This window comes from Amphiura filiformis, chromosome 7 (assembly GCF_039555335.1).
Source record: "Amphiura filiformis chromosome 7, Afil_fr2py, whole genome shotgun sequence".
Taxonomy (NCBI): Eukaryota; Metazoa; Echinodermata; class Ophiuroidea; order Amphilepidida; family Amphiuridae; genus Amphiura; species Amphiura filiformis.
In genome coordinates, this window is record NC_092634.1 from 343191 (window position 1) to 365337 (window position 22147).

The 22147-nt window shown below is 38.0% G+C and overlaps 1 protein-coding gene across 2 annotated transcripts; it reads left to right on the forward strand.

The window, feature by feature from the left end:
- Positions 1-194: 194 nt before the first annotated feature.
- Positions 195-20563, forward strand: LOC140156598 (pyridine nucleotide-disulfide oxidoreductase domain-containing protein 1-like). 2 transcript variants are annotated; one of them, XM_072179536.1, is made up of 5 exons: positions 195-298; positions 14996-15236; positions 16634-17111; positions 17614-17747; positions 18536-20563. In XM_072179536.1, exons 2-5 carry the CDS (start codon positions 15027-15029, stop codon positions 19250-19252), a joined length of 1539 nt encoding a protein of 512 aa, XP_072035637.1. In that variant the 5' UTR covers positions 195-298; positions 14996-15026; the 3' UTR covers positions 19253-20563. The 2 variants fall into 2 exon arrangements, with proteins under 2 accessions (XP_072035637.1, XP_072035636.1); XM_072179535.1 differs by lacking the exons at positions 14996-15236; positions 16634-17111; positions 17614-17747; positions 18536-20563 and adding an exon at positions 4058-8183.
- Positions 20564-22147: the final 1584 nt, after the last annotated feature.

Here is a 22147-nt window from a genome sequence, read left to right on the forward strand (position 1 = left end):
AAGGCACTAAAATTTAATTTAATGAATATTTTAAATATTTTAGCAGAGTATAATATACATAAAATATTTTACTAAAGCTAAAATAATTAATTTTCGTGCATTAAAAGCTATGTTGTTAATCTTAGTAGCTTTCTTACAAATTTGCAACAAAAACATTTATGCAGAAACAAAATGGTAGCCTACATCAGTACATGGGAAGAAAATGATGCAAGTGCTAGTGGTTTTGATACTAATACCGTCATATTAAATATACAGCATTATTTGGTCTGTTACATGAGGTTGAATAGAAGAATTAAATGTAAGTAAAATTAAGTGTTTGGCAATGTCGACTAGCAAGTAGCATGACTAGACGGCGGAACTCAGTCTTCTCTGGATTCAAATTGATCATGCATCATGATGATGTAGGTATACTAGGTGAATTCAAATTTGCCATCAAATTGCATCGTTTTATATATCAAATTAAAGCCCTTGAGTAAACTAAGCCAAAACTGAAAACCTTTTTTTCATAGCACTTTCCGTAGCAAAGTTACATCTTGTCAAAGATTGACTTTCATCAAAAAGATTCAGCTAGCAAAATTCCCCAAAACGGCATTTCGGGGGTGTTTCTAGATCTTAGTCTCATGGCGCTGGCAGCTTTTTTTAATGGAACTTCTATCAAAATCCCTCTAAAATTCCATGTGCGACTTGATTATCACCATAAAAATCATATATTTGGGTCAAGTGAAGTATAGAAAACATATGTATGTAGGTTTCCTTCACCCACCTATTCTCGAAAAAAATTCAAATTTCTATGTAATATGCATTGTGTTGGGGCCAGACAGGGTCTAATTCTGCATAAAACCGGGCAACGTTATTTCTATAGATCTACTGCGCATTCAAATTGCATTGTATTGCATCGTAATTTCATTTGTGTCTATGCTAATTATGTTTACACAACATGAACTCACGTGTTTTCAAGCAAATTCGCCGATAATAGGTGATCAAAAGCGATCAGAATGTTTACAGATCGCATTCAGCTTACTTCATATGAGATGATCTTTGGAAAAATACGGCATAATTTGTCTTGGTGTTTGCGGAATGCCATGCAGTAAAATTTTAATACGTTGCGGCATTTCATGATTGACAACTAACAATCGGCGTGTCCTTCGTATCCTCCACTGTCAATTTCTTATCAACTCATAATCCTCACAAAAGCTTTGTGTTGATTACGTAATGTGGAGGCAAATTGCAATAAGTACAATGAAATAATGAGTAGGGCGGGCTCCGAGGCGGGTTTCTTCTTCATCTTACGTACTGTTCTCCAAAAAACCCGGAAGCTTGTCGTTTGGAGCTCTAGCTGAAATACAGCAAGATAATGTAAGATAGTAAATGTAAACCTGTATTTTAGCTAGAGTATCTCGAGCTAGTTGGGGCCCCGGTCTCGGCGAATTCGCTGACTAGTAAATGTGTTAACTAAGGTTTGCCTAGGTTACCTAGATGATGATTGAATGTCAGGATTTGTGACTGATTAGGGCTGTGCAATAATTATGAGCCGGGGGAGGGTAAAATGGGGGGGGGGGGCAAGAAATTTTTGGCGAGCCCAAAGGGGGGGGGGTGGGGCAAGCCATTTTTGGCAAGCCGAGAGAACAAGCGATTTTGGCACGCATTCATGAGGCACCTTTTAATAAAACGCTCTAAAAGGCTTAGGAAAACAGTACGGAAAAGCTTAAAGCCATATTATAACATTTGCTGAGGAGAACGCCCTTTTTTTTTTTAAATTCTGGTTTTTACACGATTGTATTATGTACTTTAGTTTTTAAAGATACTCTGCAAAAATCAAGACTTTTGATGTTTGGGTGCTGCAGTTTTGTCAATATCTGTTTTATTATTACGATGGAAATATTAGTCGAACACGCATGCACAGTAGGGGGCCTACGTACACGGCGTGCGGGATATGCATACAAACACACCCAGAGGATAGTAGGGCCTACCCAGTAGCGTAGCCAGCGGGGGGGGGGGCAGGGGGGCAGAGTCCTGACAAAAATGAGAGAAAAAGTGCCCCTCTGACAAAAAAAATGAAAGAGAAAATCAGGAGGTCAAAGGAAAAGAAAAGGGCAAGGAGCCCTTTTCTAGCAAAATTCAGGGCCAAAATAGTGTAAAATACAAAAGTTTTCCGCGCTACGCGCGCACATTGTAACAATAAAGCCCTTTTTTTAGCCGGATAATGGTCGAATATAGTGTAAAATACCATTTTTTTTCGCGCTACGCGCGCACATCATCCCAATAAGGCCCTTTTCGGGAAGCTCGAAGACATACAGTGTCTATGTATTGTATGATGCAACTGCCATTTTTTTCGTCTGTTCCCCCAAAATTTTATTATGCCCCCCCTGACCAAGAAAGCTGGCTACACCCCTGGGCCTACCGTATTACATACAACCGCGAGAGTAACATGCATGGGTGCTAGTAGTAGTAAATTCCAATTTTCTATTACCGTACCTCACTTGTTCGGCTCAAAATTAAAAGGGGACATATCTGATAGTAAAAGCTAACATTTTATGGAAAATAAATACGGTACTAATCTATTTTTACAGTTAAATGTTTAATATACTTGTAATATGGCTAATTAAATGTGCAAATTTTCCTGCTCGTTGCGCTCGCATCATACATCTAGACCATTTAAGCTTTGCAATTTGGCATGTTCAAGGGGGGGGGGCAAAGAATTTTTGGCGGGCGAGAGGGGGGGGCAAGCGATTTTTGCGCGAGCCGTTTAGCGGGGGGCTAATAATTATTGCACAGCCCCTTATTCGGTCTAGATCATTCATCAATTTCATGTCATTGTCATGCATCATTTTTAAAGGAGTATTTCCTCTTTTGATGACGAAATGCCCTATATGTTATTACTATCATTTGAAAACTAGACTCGCTTGCCAGTCTTGTGTGTACGCCGTTTGTACACAGAGACTGGCTTAGCCTTATGCCGTGTCAATAGGATTTACACCCTTAAGGGGGTACTACACCCCTGCCCAATTTCGTGCCTATTTTTGCATTTTTCTCAAAAATTATAGAGCATTGGTGACAAGTAAGATACATGTATATTAGGGGCAAGGACTACAACTGCTACACTGGAAATTTTTATTTCAGCACAGACAACAGTTGTGGAGTTACAGTCAAAAATGAGGGAAAACCAATATTTGATCAATAAATCAATAACTACTTGCCTTGAGTTGCTGAATTTTCAGTGCAGTAGTTGTAGTCCTTGCTCCTGTAATACATATCTTACTCGTCACCAATGCGCTATAATTTTGGAGAAAAATGCAAAAATAAGCAAAAAATTGGCTAGGGATGTAGTACCAAATTAGCTGTTCACACCTTAGTCACATCTAGACTTGATTATTGCAACAGTTTATTAGCAGGTATCAACAACAATCTCCTCAAAAGATTCCAGAACATTCAACGCACTGCAGCTACAATGTAGGTTGATCACCAGAAAGCGAAAATACGACCCCATCTCTGACGATCTCATCAACTTGCATTGGTTGCCTGGAAAAGCAAAGAATTGACTTTAAGATCATGGTTCTAACATACAAATCTCTCCACCAACAGGCTCCAGAATATCTTCCTAGCATGCTCCAAATACAGACTGACCGCAGGCCGTTACGTTCCTCCTCTGCACCATTACTGTTCGAACCTAGAACTCGCCATACAGTGCAGTTCATTTGCAGACCGTGCTTTAAATGCAAACTCTCTTCTCATTTTCAAAAAGACTCTTGAAATGCCATTTGTTTAATGTTGCCTATGGACTGTAATTTTATTTGATTTAAGTGTTTATCAATTGTTTGGTTTTAGGCGCTTTATAAATTTCAGTTGTATTGTATTGTATTGTAAACTGTTCTAGCAGCACAAATGTGTTGACAGCGAATTGGACATCCCTACTTACATGTATGATGATCTACATGTAAAATGTAAAAAAGAATTTACCTCTATCTGTAAGTCTGTATAGGAAGTAAAAATAAACACTGGTCAAACAATTCACTTTTTGAAATATTTTTTCCAAATTTTAATTTCTTTTTTGTTACAGCCTATATCTGATTTTAGTTTGCCAAGTCCTACACTGTACATGTATATTGTGCTGCTACCAATTTGACTTTGAGAGAACAAGATGGCCGCATTCAAGCAAGATCAGTGTGTACAACGTATGGGGAATCAGTCACACTTGTCTCGTCTATCTTCAGGACTTAACCAGTTGAGACAACAGGCAGCATTCTGTGATGTCAACATCATTGTTGGCAATCAAAGATTTCCTGCTCACAAAGCAGTCCTAAGCTGTGCAAGTGACTACTTCCAAGGAATGTTCTCTTCAGGGTTTCAAGAAAGCACAATGAGTGAGATAACTGTTCCTGGAACAGAAGAAAGCTTCGCCCAAATCTTGGACTTTGCTTATACAGGATACTTCACTCTCTCCTTACGAACTGTCACAGGTATTCTCCAAATGGCTTGTTACATGGTGATACCTGAAGCAATGGATTTATGTGCTGAATATCTGAGAGAAGTCAAAGATAGTTTCACAATTGAAGACTGTTATGAGATATGGACCATTACAAGCAATCATAGCAGTCTTACAGATGTTGCACGATTGTATAGACGTTACCTTATACAGAACTTCTCCAAGTGTGTTCAATCCAAAGAGTTTCTGGAACATTGTTCAGAAAGTATGATACTCGAGATTCTCAGTGATGAAGATATCGAGACAGACGACACGACTGAAGAACAGATTCTGCAAGGAACAGCAACATGGCTGAAGCATGATTGGGAGCAGCGCAAAGTCAATGTAGTTGACCTCCTGAAGAAGATACGTCTTGGTCTGGTACCAGTTGACAGACTCCACAGTATCCTTGGTGATGAGTTACTAGCCATACCCGAGTGTAAGGTGATGGTGGAGGAGGTTGTCAAGTTGAGTGTTACTATGGATACGGCTTCACCGCCATTGATCAAAAGTCACTCAGAGTTGTTTGCTACTAGAAACACTATCACAGCTAGATTGGAAGAAGACTATGATGATGCCAGCACTGGTACCATAGTTTTATTAAAATGTGAAACTGAAACAGCATGTTATAAGATGACTAAGGTGGCTGATATTCCTAATCGATTTCCATATTCTGCCGAGAAATTAAGTGTGTATAGGGTATTTGTCAGCAATGAAAATCAGCTGTATGCTGCAATTGATGTTGAGTATTTTGATGAACCAGGTGGTGAAGAAAGTGGAAATCAGAAATGGAATAAGGAAAATAACTTTTTCCAGTACAAGTCTGAGACAAATGAATGGATCTTGCTTCCACCAATGCCTGAATTATTGACCTATCCTAGAATGGTGCAAATAAAAGAATACATATATTTGATCGGTGAAGTTAAAATTGACACGTCCAAGAGTATGATTCAACGATTCAATATTCGCAGCAAATCATGGGAAATTCTTGTAGAGGACTCATTGCTTCTTACACCGTATGCTATTTCACTACCAACGGGACAGATATTAGTCAAAGCGCAGAAATATTATAGATCAGGTCCCAATAATACTGATGGCAGGCATTATGGATATGGATACTGGGCTGTTGTAGTTGCTCTGTATAAACCAGCTACCAATGAATTACTGGAGGTCTCAGTTGATACCACATTAGATGAAGATTCATTCTTTGTGGAGCATGATAATAACTGCTACCTGGTTACTAGAGGTGAAGGCAAAGACAAAGTAAATATAGTTATCTGTGATGAGCTTGATGGTGATAAGCCTGCAATTGTAATTGGAGATGATGTTGTTGAAGACATGTTTGAGAAATTAGATATGAGAGAGCAGTTTAATCCAGAATTTACTTTTGACAAGCGCAAACTTGGGTTGATTCAAGTGCCTTGTGGTTGTGAATCACATGTGAAGAAAAGAGAAGTAAAGCTGGAGTAGGCACCTCAGTAGCAGTACAGCCATTTAGATTAAAACTTATGAATGTTAGGCAAGGCATCCAATTACTTACGATAAAGATATATATGAGATTTTACTGTTCAGAAGACATTTTGAACACTTTTGTTTTGCTAGGTCCCCAATTAAAAATTATTACCCCCACCCTAAGCGGTGCACTAATAACACTTATCGTACCCAATTGGGCGCCTTCCCTTATCAAACTTTATTCAGCAAATTACAAAGTATACCAGCAACATAAAGTAAACTAAACCCTGAGGACAAAATCTAGATAACAGAGTTGTCCAGATTAATACTGGGTAACTTTTTGTGAATACTCTCAATCATCTGGGAATCATACAATGAGAGAATGATTTCAATCTATTCAACCATATTAATCCACATACCTTGGAGCAACCAACGTTGCGGTCAGTACCACTGACCTTGAGCTGGGTTGTGATGTTAATAAACACCTTGAGTCCTGATGACGTCACCCTGTGACATCATTTGGCGAGGTAGAGTTTGGATGGTTCTGTCCCAGGACTTGTGTATGGTATTCAGTGCGCGGAGAGTTTCAACTGTACTGACACTTACATTGGAGAAACATCCCAGCCACTTAAGAAATGGCTACATTAACATCAAGGCTCTAGTTCGGGCCTGCAGAGTCAGCAGTTTACACACACCTAAAAGCCAGCAAACACAAGGTGGACCTAGAGGACGTCGAAGTCCTCGACTGCGAAGCACGGTGGTACGAACAGGGAGTTAAAGAAGCCATCTGGGTGCGAGCAGAACAACGATCCTTCAACCGTGGTGGAGGACTCAGAAACAACCTCTCACACGCCTGGGACAGAACCATCCAAACTCTACCTCACCCAATGACATCACAGGGTGACGTCATCGCAACCCAGCTGAAGGTCAGTGGTACTGACCGCAACGTTGGTTGCTCCAAGGTATGTGGATTAATCTGGTTGAATAGATTGAAATCATTCTCTCATTAATACTGGGTACCGTAACACACACAAAGAAAAACACATTAGCAAAATATAAGAGGATATATAACAAACAAAATAAACCAGAATTACTGAGAAGGACTGAATAACCCATCAAAATGGCAGGGCAGTGGGTGCGATCACAAACTGATGTAGGGCTTATCTTTGGAGCCCAAGGCTAGCTCCTGTCTAGAGTTCCTTCCTGAATGTCTAATTGCTTGCATCTGTTAACAAATGAGAGGAGAATGTCTTGTCAATGTGCCATTTTCTGAGGTATAATCTGTTGCAAGGTTCCTTTGAAGCGGTATAACAATCACATACATGTATATACGATAATATGCGCAACGTCAAGCTTGTGAATAGGACCTTGTGGAAAATAATATGCACTGGATGGTTAGCAGTGCACTTAATTTGTAAATTGAAATCTGCAAAATATTATAATGAGTCCGCATGATCAGACTTCAAATCAAATCACAAGTAACATTTGTCAGACACAAGGTCAAATCACTGGTTTTCCGAAATTTCCATCACCAAGCTTTTATTGTTTGTAAACTTTGTATAGCATGTAACATTGGTGTTGTTTTATACATGTATGGGGCATGATCTGCACACTTAGACCAAAGCTGGCAATTATGATATTGAGGTATAATCTTTATGTATATAGGCAAAAAAAAGGCACAAAGAAAAAGACAATTAAAAAAATGTAAGAAAATTAACATACATGCATAGGCCTATATATTATTTACGTTCCATCTATCTGGACTTTGGAGCGACCCTTACTTTTGTGCAGGTGTTACTAGTGGAATGGAGGGGCTCAATAATGTTATGAATTGTAGTTGGTATACACTCTTAAAAATGTATGTTAGCTTTATATGGTTAATCATGCATCCACCAATTATAACGCGAACAAACTAGAATGTACATACGTACTAGTGATATAATAGAACATCAAGAAGAAAGCTTACATGTATTTATAGTGGGAATTCCAATTGAATGAACGCAGCTTTCAATAGCGTGACAAATTTTTGCGTACACTGCGCGATGTACGCCAGCGTGTGCGATTGTGCGTGAGTAACGCGGAAGTGAATCCAACCATGCCAACGCACTCGTGATTGGATAGCATTGTATCCAAGGTCGTGCGTTCGCGTTGTAGTTTGAAATACGCAATATACGATCGCGGTTGGATCGAGTGCAGCTGTTAAAAGCTGCGTTCATTCAATTGGAATTCTTACTATAGTACTAAAGAATTTATCTCTGTATGGGAAGAAAAAAAATAAACACCAAACAAGTAACACTTTTTGAAATATTTTGTCCAAATTGTAATTTCTTTTTTGTTACAGCCTATATCTGATTTTAGTTTGCCAAGTCCTACACTGTACATGTATATTGTGCTGCTACCAATTTGACTTTGAGAGAACAAGATGGCCGCATTCAAGCAATATCAGTGTGTACAACGTGTGGGGAATCAGTCACACTTGTCTCGTCTGTCATCAGGACTTAACCAGTTGAGACATCAGGCAGCCTTCTGTGATGTCAACATCATTGTTGGTGATCAAAGATTTCCTGCTCACAAAGCAGTTCTAAGCTGTACAAGTGACTACTTCCAAGGAATGTTCTCATCAGGGTTTCAAGAAAGTACATTGAGCGAGATAACTGTTCCTGGAACTGAAGAAAGCTTTGCCCAAATCTTGGACTTTGCTTATACAGGATACTTCATTCTCTCCTTACAAACTGTCACAGGTATTCTCCAAATGGCTTGTTACATGGTGATACCTGAAGCAATGGATTTATGTGCTGAATATCTGAGAGAAGTCAAGGATAGTTTCACAATTGAAGACTGTTATGAGATATGGTCGATTACAAGTAATCATGGCAGTCTTACAGATGTTGCACAATTGTATAGAAGTTACCTTATACAGAACTTCTCCAAGTGTGTTCAATCCAAAGAGTTTTTGGAACATTGTTCAGAAAGTGTCATACAAGAGATTCTGAGTGATGAAGAAATCGAGACAGACAACATGACTGAAGAACAGATTCTGCAAGGAACAGTAACATGGCTCAAGTATGATTGGGAGCAGCGCAAAGTCCATGTAGTTGACCTCCTGAAGAAGATACATCTTGGTCTGGTACCAGTTGACAGACTCCACAGTATCCTTGGTGATGAGTTGCTAGCCATACCCCAGTGTAAGGTGATGGTGGAGGAGGTTATCAAGTTGAGTGTTACCATGGATACGGCTTCACCACCATTGATCAAAAGTCATCCAGAGTTGTTTGCTACTAGAAACACTATCACAGCTAGATTGGCAAAAGACTATGATGTTATCAGCAGCATTGCTCCCATAATTTTATTAAAATGCGAAACTAAAACAGCATGTTATAAGATGACTAAGTTGGCTGATATTACTGTTCCCACTCCGTATTTAGACGAGAATTTAAGTTTGTTTGTCAGCAATGAGAATCAATTGTATGCTGCAGTTGATGTTGAATATGATGCGCCAGATGGTGAAGAAAGTGAAAATCAGAAATGGGTTAAGAAAAATAACTTTTTCTGGTACAAGTCTGAGACGAATGAATGGATCTTGCTTCAACCAATGCCTGAATTATTGACCTATCCTAGAATGGTGCAAATAAAAGAATACATATATTTGATTGGTGAAGTTGAAATTGATACGCCCAAGAGTATGATTCAGCGATTCGGTATTCGCAGCAAATCATGGGAAATTCTTGTAGAGGACATGTTGCTTTATTCACCATATATTATTTTACTACCAACAGGACAGATATTCGTCAAAGCGAAGCAATACAAAGCAGGTCCCAATCCTGATGGCAGTCATCATGGTCATCATGGATACGTGGATGTTGTAGTTGCTCTGTATAAACCAGCTACCAATGAATTAATAGATATCTTGGTTGATACCACATTAGATGAAGATTCATTCTTTGTTGAGAATGATAATAACTGGTACCTGATTAATAGATATGGTCAAGTATACAGTGTTATCTGTGACTTTGATAGTGATAGGCCTACAATGGTAATTGGACATGTGGATGAAGACAAGACATTCGATACATTAGATACCCGAGCTTTACAGTTTCCAGAATTTACTTTTGACAAGCGCAAACTTGGGTTAGTTCAGACGCCTTGTGATTGTGAATCACATGTGAAGAAAAGTGAAGTCAAGATGGAGTAGGCACCTTAGTAACAACTTTTAGATTAAAACTTCTGAAGATATATGGGTGCATGTTGCGAACAATAATGTTTTAATTGGAGACCTAATGAGATTTTACTGTTCAGAAGACACCCAATTGGACACCTTCCCTTGTCAACGTTTATTCAGGAAATTAGCATATCAGCGACATCAAGTACATGTAATACACTTTTAAAGAACAAATAAACCCTAAGGACAAAATCTGGAAAACAGACAAAAAAAACAAACATTTAAAATACAAGAGAATATATTTCCCATTAGGCAGTGGCTGTGATCATATACTGATATTGTACCTAGGGCTTATCTTTGGAGCCTAAGGCCATCTCATGTTTAGTATTCTTGGGGTCCATTTCACTAAACTTTTAACCCTTCGACTTCGTAACTCAAGTAACCATTCGTAAAGTTACGAATACCCAATACTAGAGGTAACTTTACGAAGGGTCCCTGTAGTAAATTCATATTACTTACGAAGGGTACCGTTCGTAAGTAAGTTCAGTGAAATGGATGTTACGACTCGTCTTAAGTTACGACCAATTTTTGTCTCGCAAAGCTTCGTAAAGTTTAGTGAAATGGACCCCAGATCCTGTAACTAAGCCTATTTTACTTGGTACCTTCCTGAATGTCGAATGGCTTGCATCTGTTGACAAAGGAAAGGAGAATGTCTCAATATATGTGTCATTTTCTGAAGAATAATCTGTTGCAAGGTTCCTTTTTTTTTAAATGCTAACCTAAACCATCGCGCACATGTATGCGCGCTACGTCAAGCTTGTGCAGAGGCCCTTGTAGAAAATAATATGCGCTGGATGGTCATCAGTATGCTTAATTTGTAAAAGGATATTTGCAAAATGTTATGAGTCCACATGATCAGACTTAAAATCAAATCATAAGTAAACTTGTAAATCTGTCAGACACAATGTTAAGGTGGTACTACACCCCATGATAAATTTGTGACTATTTTTGCATTTTTCACAAAAAATAATAACACTCTGCTAACAACAGTTATGTATATTATAGGGGCAAGGAATCCAGTTTCTACACTGCAATTTCAGTGACTCAAGACAAGCGGTATGTTATTTATGATGAGAAAAGAGGTACCGCTAGAATGTACCTCATTTTTATACCACTTGTCTTGAATCACTGAAATTTCAGTGAAGTAATTGGATTCTTTGCCCCTATACACATAACTTTTGTTACTAGTGTGTAGTTGGTCGCATGTCATAAGTTGGGTACAATTTCCATTACATGGTCAAAAATGACAAAAAATGTATTTTTTGATATGTTGTATGTATTGACAACCTCTAATAATTAACACCATTTTTAACCATAACACATGCTTAATTTTTGAGATAATGCTTAATTACTAATTAATTAATACACAGGCTTCTATGTAAATCTCAATTTTCAAATGCAATTTTCTCAAATCGGACCTCAATTACAAAAATGACTGTAAAATTTTTATGTTATGCAAGAATGTCATCAGATTTGGAGGATATGTTCTCAATACATCAATGCTTCAAATTAACTAATTAAAATAATTGTACGTATTTTATTTAAATTGTAAAGGTCAATGACCTTTTTACAAGTAATTAGCAAGACGGTTATTCTATTATTGAGGAAATGAATATCAAGAAGAGAAATGTACATTAGCATGTTGCTAAAAATACTGAAATTCAACTAGGATTTCATTAAAAATGAAAATAAAAATGAAAATAAAAATGAAAAAATGGAACATATAACCCTTTAAGGTGGTACTACACCCCTTGATAAATTTGTAACTATTTTTGCATTTTTCTCAAAAAATAATAACAAACTGATGGTAACAAAAGTTATACATATTATAGGAGCAAGGAATCCAGTTACTACACTGGAATTTCAGTGACTCAACACATTAGCGGTACATTTTTTATGATAAGAAAAGAGGTACCGCTAGAATGTACCTCATTTCTTAACATTTATAATGAACCACTTGTCTTGAATCACTGAAATTTCAGTGAAGTAATTGGATTCCTTGCCCCTGTACATTACTTTTTTTACCAGTGTGTTTTTTGAGAAAAATGCAAAATTAGTCACAAAATTGATCAGGGGGTGTAGTACCACCTTAAGTAGTCAGTAATTGTTCTAGTTGTACAAATTCAACATGCAAAGCTGTCAATACATCATACCCTCACTAGATTTGAAAAAGTAACCAGTAGTTTTGACATGCTGACATGTGAATTTTCACATATAGGCCCTATTGCACACTCCCGCATCCGCCTGCTCCACATCCGCCTGCTCCTCCACCCCTGGCATTTTTCATTTCAACTGATGTGATATTTTTACTGAATAATGTATAATTATATGCTTCAGTAGACTGAAAGAGTATAAAATTAGGCTTAAAATGAGGTATCAACCACTGTTGTAGGATATGGGGTTGCGGAAAGCCAATCAAATTTGTATCGCAATTTTCAGAAAAGTGTAATCCCTCCACCCTTTTAGCATACCCAACTTATGACATGCGACCAGTTATGTTTTGAGAAAAATGCAAAATTATTCACAAAATTTATCAGGGGGTGTACTGTAGTACCACCTTAAGGTACTGCTTTTGTTTTCATTCACAGGCTTTTGATATGTTGTTTGTAAACTTGTACATTGTATAAACACATCAAAAGAAATAAGTCCCCCTCTGAATATGTCGTAATAACATTATAAGGTTTTCATTTTGTACCAATAAAACTAACTTTGAAATAATTATATGACTGTTTACTAAGTGCTGTGTGAAAATGAGAGATTTCCATGACTTCAGGGCTGAATGAGCCTAAATTGAAGGCAAAAACTGCCCTTTTCAAAAGTCACAAAGTAGGCCTATATGCTTGTCACAAAAGTTGATTCATGGCTTGTTACTAATGGAAAACCCCATGTGTTTGAGTGCAGTTTAAAATTCTCACCAGTGAACATTTACTGTAATGTGTATCGATTCTTGATCATTCAGCCATGCAAATCCCCTTGGTGCAGAGTTCAGCACAGTGAGTTGTAAGATGGCCAGTTCCATTCCTTGTCCCAATACGCCTTGCAGTTAACAAGCATAGGCCTACTTTGTGACTTTTGGAAAGGGCAGTTTTTGTCTTCAATTTGGGTTCATTCAGCCATGAAGTCATGGACATCTTTCATTTTCACAAAACATTTAGTAAATAATCTTATAATTATTTCTAAGTAAATTTTATTGGTACAAAGTTTTACTTTACGATGTTATGACGAAATTTTCAGAGGGGGACTTATTTCTTTTGATGTGTTTATGTAACAGGTGCCATTGTGTTGTTTCATACATGTACATGTATGAGGCATGAAGTAAATAAAGAAATAAGACAGGAAAACAGGGTAGTAGACTCAATAATGAAGTATTCTCTCATCATATTCTCATTTACAAAATCCTAATAATACTTGACTTCTTTTATTAAATAATCCAACATGATTTTTAAATACTTCAGATCAAAGTATGTTTTAAGAAATACAACAACTTGGACTTGTGTGCAAATTAAATGGTTTAAATAGGTTTTTAATAAATGTGTACATTTGTTGGGAGTGAAATTGTATGCGCTGTTGATGCTTCTAATGCACGAGCCCCAGCGCAGCAATATCTCAGTACAAGTGCATTATTTTGTACAGTTTCTCAGCAAAAAGTAATACGTATATTAACATATTTCACACACAAGCAAAAAATGCAAGGATTTTTGATATTTTGAACAAAATTGTCACTAAAGTTTTGGAAAATACAAGCAAATATTAATGTAACACACCAAACCGCAAGAAAAATTAATGCGTCCGAAAGCATTGTGCGTAGTACACGCCCCTGCATACACAATCAATGATGGTTTGCATTTTTCTAATGCTTGCTCTGATCGGTTCTTGCTATCTAAGAAGGTATGAAATAATGAATATTGAATAATGATATAATAATAATAATGAAAAACAACCTTGTCCTTTTTTGAGGTGTCCAATTGGAAGCTAATGATCCATTTTCATAGTCTAATCTGAGCACACCAGTTTAACACAAAAGCAATATTACTCGGCCCGATATGCATGTAGGACCTTGTCAGGACTTGTCTTCACTCTCTTCAAGACAGGGACAGATCCAGTTTTTAAAAGAGGGCCGCTCATAAAAACAAATTATGGCCTGCTTTAAGGCAAGTACAACTCTTTGGTAATTTTTGGGTGTGTACCGCCCCCCCCACTGAGTCAGAGAATTTGTCAAAAATTGGGATTAAAAAAATCCAATCAACATTTTTTGTTTTTGGTAAATTGGGCTGTGGGCTGTACAACTGTGTACATAATGATTAATGTTAGAATAACCCAGAAATTATGGTCAAGGCCCTTAACAGGGTTCCCGCACCTTGAAGCCTTTAAAATTCAAGGTCTTTTCAAGGTCCAAAAGCATGATTTTTAAAGACTTGCCGCAACACACAAATCACGATGCGGCTCTCCATGCGACACATATTAACGACAGTAACAGCTCCTCTCCACTTCCCAAATTTTATCAAAATTATACTTCCGGTAACATTCCAATTTTCAAGGACTTTCAAGGACCTTGTGCAAATTTTCAGGACTTTTTTAAGGCCTTGAAAAGGTGTTTTCAAATTCAAGGAACGTGGGAACCCTGCCTTCGGTCTGACAATCTATGGGCTCTCATCAATTTGTACAAGCCCAAACAAAAAGGAATGTAGCATACTTTGGCTTTGCTCCTCCCTCATCAAAAATCCCACTATTCGGGGGAAATGGTGAATTTTAGGAAAATTAGGTCTGTAAATCTATGGACACGTTGTTATCAATTTTGGTGGCTATTGACATAAGGACCTGTCTTATTTCTAACAATATGTATGATATTTTGTACATTACAGATCCGTGAACTGAACCTTGAAAAACTGTAAAATGGCAACTGCAGATTCAACCACCGCAGGAGTTGAGAAGCCAGCCGAAGCACAAATGGCAAGATTAGACTCCCCACCAGGCCTCATAGTAGTGGGAGGGGGCATAGCTGGTGTGACATGTACAGAGACTTTGTCAGATTTATGTCCTGAAGAAGAGATTACATTAATATCGGCATCACCACTTATCAAGACAGTGACGAATTTTAATCAGGTATGTATGTACACAAATGTATCAATGGGTGCACTATCTGCTACAAGTGATTAAAGCCATAATGTATGATTTAAGTCAAATTTCAAAAAAAATTTATTTGTTGCCAAACATAATGAAATAATATTAGTAACATATTGTCAGGAAGGTTTTCTGGTTATTTAAGCCAAATAAGGGGGTAAAAATGAAAGAAACCTCACTATCTTGGCTGCTAACTGTAGCTCTATAGGGATTTATACATAGCTTTTTCTGTTGCAAACACAACAAATTTGGCTAATTCCTATTGTTAATGGTAGGTGTAAGTTTGGACATTGTGTAAACATTACAAATGTGCCAAAAAGTCCTACATTATGGCTTTAAGTATGGTTCTTTTTGAACAATTCCAGTGAAAAATGATGTTGACTACTCACATGTTGGTGACATTTCACCACTGCACTAGTGGTTTCATCAGACTGGCAACTCATCACATCTGACTGCTTCCTTTTATAGGCAACAGGATGCACCGTAGAGGGTGTGATGAGTTGGTCAAAGATGTTGTTGAGTGAATAGGCCCCTCGTCCTTATTCAGAGTGTCTTTTCCTTTTCAGCATATCCAGATGGCTCAGGGGCATAGCAAAATAACATTTCGGGGGCACAGATGAAAAATCATAGAATACATAGAGACTGTATGTCTTCGAGCTTCCAAAAAAGTCTTTATTGGGATGATGTGCACGCGTAGCATGGACAAATTTGGTATTTTACACTATTTTGGCCCATGATCGGGCTGAAGTTTGGTAGAAAAGGGGCTCCTTTTCTTTTCCTTTGCCCTCCTGATTTTCTCTTTCATTTTTTTTGTCAGACGGGCACGTTTTTCTTTCATGTTTTGTCAGGGGTACTCGGCAATAGGTAACATCCCGGTCACTGGGAAGTCTTATGGTTAGATCATGGCTTGATTATGGATGATTTATCACAAATTTTTATCATAAAGTTCCATTTTTAAGGGATAATTAGCTTCTGTAGTGTAACACACTAGTACATCGTAAGCCCACATAGTCAGCACTTAAATTTTTACCTAGTCTTCATGTGTGCCAACTGCACTAGTCAAATTTGAATTCTGAATTTGTTTTTATGCCTCAAGCTTGAGGTGGACCAAGATAGAATGATGTTGGATTTCACCAAAATTCAATGAGATCGCGGAACACTACTAACTATGCTAGGCACAAAAATCATGGATGCTTTTGAAAAATAGGGGGCTCATGATGCAACCTACTTTACTGTGTACACTGCATGGATTCTGAAGATTTCTGTCTGAACCTTTCAATTTGGACAGAAATTGTCCAACTGTCAAAAATTGTGATTTTAAAACTTGTTCATATCTTAATTAATTCATACCTCATGATCCTCATCTATCATTATTTTAGATCTCCTATGTTTTGGAAGAGTTTGAGGTTGAAGAAAGACCAGCTGCTGCCCTTCAGACACGATGTCAAAATGTCAGAGTGGTCCAGGATATGGTGACAGAAATAGATTCAACAAATTGCAAAATAACAACGCAAAGTGGTTTGAAAATCCAATATAAAAAGCTTTGTGTATGTACAGGTGGCATCCCGAAACTCATTTGCAAAGATAATCCACTTGTATTGGGTATACGAGACACTGAAAGTGTTGCCACTTTTCAGAAGAAATTAACAGGAGCCAAGCGGGTGGTGGTCGTTGGCAATGGCGGCATAGCAACAGAGCTGGTGTATGAGATTGAAGGCTGTGAGGTGGTATGGGTCATCAAAGACACATCAATTAGCAGTACATTTGTAGATGCTGGTGCTGCTGAGTTCTTCTTACCACATCTTGTGAAAGATAAAGAGCCTGCTCAAGGACCTCTAAAGAGACATAAATATGAAGGTTTGTGGTTTTTATTCTTGTTAATACTAAAATATTTCCTCATTTTTTGCAGTAACTATAAATTTCTTAATAAATTTAACTTGTATATTACACTTACCTTGAATTGAGATTGTGAATTTATGTGTCCATATGCATTTACTGTACTTACAACAGAGGTACCTGGTACACATTTGGTGTCGCAATTTATTTGATTAATTAACCTATATGTGAAAGAAATGTTTTTGCATTCTTATCTGGTTTACTGAAATCCTCCTTTTTTGCAGCAACAATGAATTTTAAAAATAAATTTTGATGTAAGTTGTGCATTTGGTACAACAAAGGCACTTGGTACCAGGGCATAATGGTGTTGGAATATATTTTATCAATTGTCCCAAATTGAATAGATTTTAGTGAATTGTATCCAAATTATTTCCATTTTTGAGAACGAATTTGAAATATAAGTGGTTTCAGAATCTTTCATTGTAGATGATTGACAACTTGGGCATATATTTTTTGTATACAGTTGCAGATTTGGAGGCAGCAAGAAGGACACAGCCAACAAAAGGCGGTGCTCTTGGTCCCGATTGGAATACTGGGCTTGACATGAAGGGTCAAGCACGGGGTTCACATCAAGTCCATGTGGAATATCAATCCGAGGTAAGGCGATAAAACCGTTGCGCCGGAATGATCCCGATTTTGCATGGGGATATTTTTTTAATGTATTTTATGGCAAAAGTGGATTGATTTTGATTAAAACAACATGTGTGAATAAGTGAAAGGCTTGGCAACTTTTGAACAGATTTTGAAATTTTTTAGGGCCATTTGCAACACAAAAACCAAACCACGAAATAGTATTGACCGAGCAGCTCTTCTTAAAAGGTCTGTTCATGTGTGAAACAAGGTGGTTGTTTTTACGTCACCTATAAGATTAATTTGGTCAGGGCCTATATAGTGTATTATCTGTATCATCCATGGTAGTGAATTTTGTGGTGAGGAGCCATTTCTTTTCCTTCCATCCAAAACACTGTTCATTCCGAGGTACATTTCCCTGCCCATGGTTCCACAAACGGCGAATGTTGCCAATGTCAAGCCTTTTTCAAAGTCCTGGCTGGCAGAAACCTGTACATGCACAAGTCAACTTTTCCCCCATGTCCATCGGCTAGTACCAGCTGGTCACCAGGGAACCCAAGACCCAGAGAAGAATCCTAGAATCATTTGTAACATGATGCATCACCTCATTAAAGCAAATGGCTTTCTATTGCTTTGTACAGGTTTTGTTTGTTTTCCTTGTGGGAATAGACTGGCTAAGCATGGGTTGATATTGAACATATTTTGTTCAGGGAAAATGAGCAAGGCTCATCATATCATGTTAAGAGAACAATTACAGCATGTTCTCATTCTTAACTCGGCAAATTGTTTTTCTTTTGTGTCTTTTATTTCAACAGGTTAAAAGTGTGTGGACACCAAGTGAATTCAAATCAAGCAACAAAACAGCAGATTGTGTCCCTTCTAGCACAACCTCATCTGAAAAACCTGCAACAGAATGGCCAGTTTATGTGCATCTTACCAATGGGAAAACATACGGATGTGACTTTGTGGTCAGCGCAACTGGTGTCACTCCCAACACAGCATTGTTTCAAAACCAAATTAACTTGGACCTCGCAGATGATAAGGGTATGAAAGTGGACGATCACATGAGGACTAATATTGAACACATATACGCAGCTGGCGATGTATGCACTGCATCGTGGGAACCCGCCACACACTGGATGCAAATGCGCCTCTGGTCCCAGGCACGGCAAATGGGGGCGTATGCTGCTAAATGTATGGTTGCAGATGCTACTGGCGAATCGATATCACAGGATTTTTGTTTTGAACTTTTTGCACATGTTACAAAGTTTTTTGGGTACAAAGTTGTGCTTCTTGGGAAATACAATGCACAAGACTTAGGAAACGAGTATGAAATACTTCTTAGGGTCAGTGACGATAGAGAATTCGTCAAAGTGATACTGTGTAATGGTAAAATGTATGGAGCAATATTAATTGGGGATACGGATCTTGAAGAGACATTTGAAAATCTAATACTAAATGGACTAGATCTGAGTAGGTACGGGGAAGATCTGCTGGATCCAAATATTGAGATTGAAGATTACTTCGATTAAGCTTCCCATATAATTTTCTAGGTGATGATGGCCTTGCCACCACTCCATTAATTTCAGGTGTGTGATTACAAAAATAAATGAATGGTTAACAATAATGAAAAAAAATCCCATACTTTTCTACAGGGAGACTAAAAAATCATGAAACAGCCCAAGAAATCATACCTTATATGATCGGAAGCCTCTCTTTTACAACAGAAATGTTCAGATTACAGTCCATTGTCTACCATAGGAAGAAATGGTTTTTGAAATAACCATCTGAATGAAGTAACATGAAAATGCAAGTTTTGGGTTGCTGATTTTGGCTAGATGTTTCACCAGAAAAATTATCCTTACACCTGGAAAAATAATCACAATTTCAAAACTGAACCATATTGGGGTAAATGCACTATCTAATCCGGCACATTATGACACCACATTGAATCCAATGTGACCTTACAGGAAGTAGACGAGCAATAGACTGAAGTAAATAGACAAGCAATTGAATAGATGAAGGTCCAGTTTTAAAAGTGACAAAAGGACCTACATGTATACAAGGTGCAAAAAGATTCCATCAAGCGCAACAAATTTAAAGAGACAACACAGTTTCTTTAAAGTTCAATGAAGCTTTATTTGTCAGCTCTTTTGGTTCATTTTTCTTTTGTTCCTTGTGTTTTAAATTAAAGGCCCCCCGGGTTAAAGGCACACACAAATTAGCCATTTACCACTCTCATACCAGATGTCTAGTCCGTGGAGTTTTGAATAGGCCAGTTTGTCACTTTTAAAACTGGACCTTTGTCTAATCAAATGCTTGTAACTTTGCTTCTTGAAGTCTTATTGGATTCAATGGGGTGTCATAATGTGCCGGAATAGAGGCCGTCAGCGTGACGTCATATGCCGCCATCTTGTGGATACACGCTGCGATGGTCGTTCGATCTCCATGCGTGAACAGCAAAATCACCGTGTCGATGCGCGATAACAGCTGCGTGGCAAGCTGCGCCCTGCGCCTGCGCGCAGTGTCCGACGCATGCACACACGTATCATTTGTACCCACAAGATGACGAAAGGCTGACAGCCTCTATAGATAGTGCATCTATTAAAAACAAAATTTACTCCAATATGGTTCAGTTTTGAAATTGTGATTATTTTTCCAAGTGTAAGGATACTTTTTTGGAGCAGTATATGGAATTTAGCACAGGCTTGTTTCACGAGGACGTTTTTTCAACATGTTTGATTTTAAAGGAGGCTGGTCTGAAACACAGTGTTTTCTACCTCACATTAAGAGCACACACAGTGTTTTTTAGCTCACTTTGAGACCAATCGCCCAAACATTCTCATACCACTCGTATATTCTCATACCTGCCAACCCTAAAACCTCGCAAATAGGGACAAATGGGAGAAATTCCTGGAAAATATGGACATTCCCGAATTTCCTGTACATTTCTATAGTCAGTTTTGCAAAAATAGGGACACATGGTAAAATCGCTCTCTTTTATGCTTTGTTTCCATAAAAATAGGGACAACCCCTATTAAATAGGGACAGTTGGCAGGTATGCATTCTGTTCCAAGTTTTGAGCTTAATTCTTCCAGCATGCAGTTTAGATTCCCAAAGCAAAAGAGTATCCCACAGTAGATGACTTCTGGGATGGTAACCACCAAAGTACAATATTTTTGAACTTTCACCTAATACCAAATCTGCATTTTGACATGGTAAAGTGGGAAGATAAGGTCGTCATTTAGGTCACACCCCTAAATCTGGCTTTATGTGAAGAATCAAATGTAACATTCATTAATTTTAAGTGTTTGTAAACTGAGCCTCTGCCGAATAGGTCGGAGCTATGAAATGTCAGAAATGGATATACATCAAAAATCAAAAAAAGAAAGTTCTCACTTGATTGTGTGGTCAAGCAAAACTGATACTATAGTGATAACGCGAGGAAAACGGTCAGCTACACTATGATACCAAATACGGTCAGCTACACTATGATACCAAATACGGTCAGCTACACTATGATACCAAATACGGTCAGCTACACTATGATACCAAATTAATTTTGAATTTGGTGCGATTTGAAAAGTTGCAAATTATTTGGTGTGAAATTACATAGTTCATCAATCGGTAACTGACCAGACTGCTGTCTACTACTTAATCTGGGGAGTATTTGGCCATTAAAATGTTGCTGAATCTCAACATGGCTAGGTAATTCGATTTCTTTTGAAACAAGTGCGGTATCATGCATTTTGATTTTTATGCCTCCACCGGAGGTATTATGTTTCCTGGTTGTCCGTCTGTCTCTCTGTCTGTCTCTCTGTCCGTCCGAGCTTGCGAGTGCAATTTCTCAGAACTGGTAAGACGTACAGTGATGCAAGTTGGTGGAGGGATGGTCATTGGGGGTCTTCAAATTATAGGAGGTTTTCGTCGCAAAATATGGTAATTAAGTACCTAATTTGCATAATTTATGCGTAATATGCGTAATAAGCAAAATACTTTGTGAACAGATTATCTGGAGATCCGTATGGGGTACAGTGGCGTAACTTGGTGGGAAGTAGTGTGGCCAGATGTTCTCAAACTGATTAGATTTTCAGCGCAAAATATGCTAATTAAGTACCTAATTTGCATAATTTATGCATATTTGATGCGTATCAAGCAAAAAAACCTTGTGAACAGATTATCTGGAGATCCGTATGGGTTACAGTGACGTAACTTGGTGGGGAGTAGCGGGGCCAGAGGTTCTTGACCTGATTAGATTTTCAGCACAAAATATGGTAATTAAGTACCTAATTTGCATAATTTATGCGTAAGAATCAAAATACCATTTTCTCGGAGACTAGGGGTCGCACGTTCCTCAAACTTGGTGGGTGGGTGCATCTTGACCCTAGACAGAACAAGTTTGTATTGGTCAGTGGTTCAAGGTCACC

Coding starts and splice junctions, on each gene's coding strand:
- LOC140156598 (XM_072179535.1), top strand. CDS start 4,139: ATGGCCGCATTCAAGCAAGATCAGTGTGTACAACGTATGGGGAATCAG.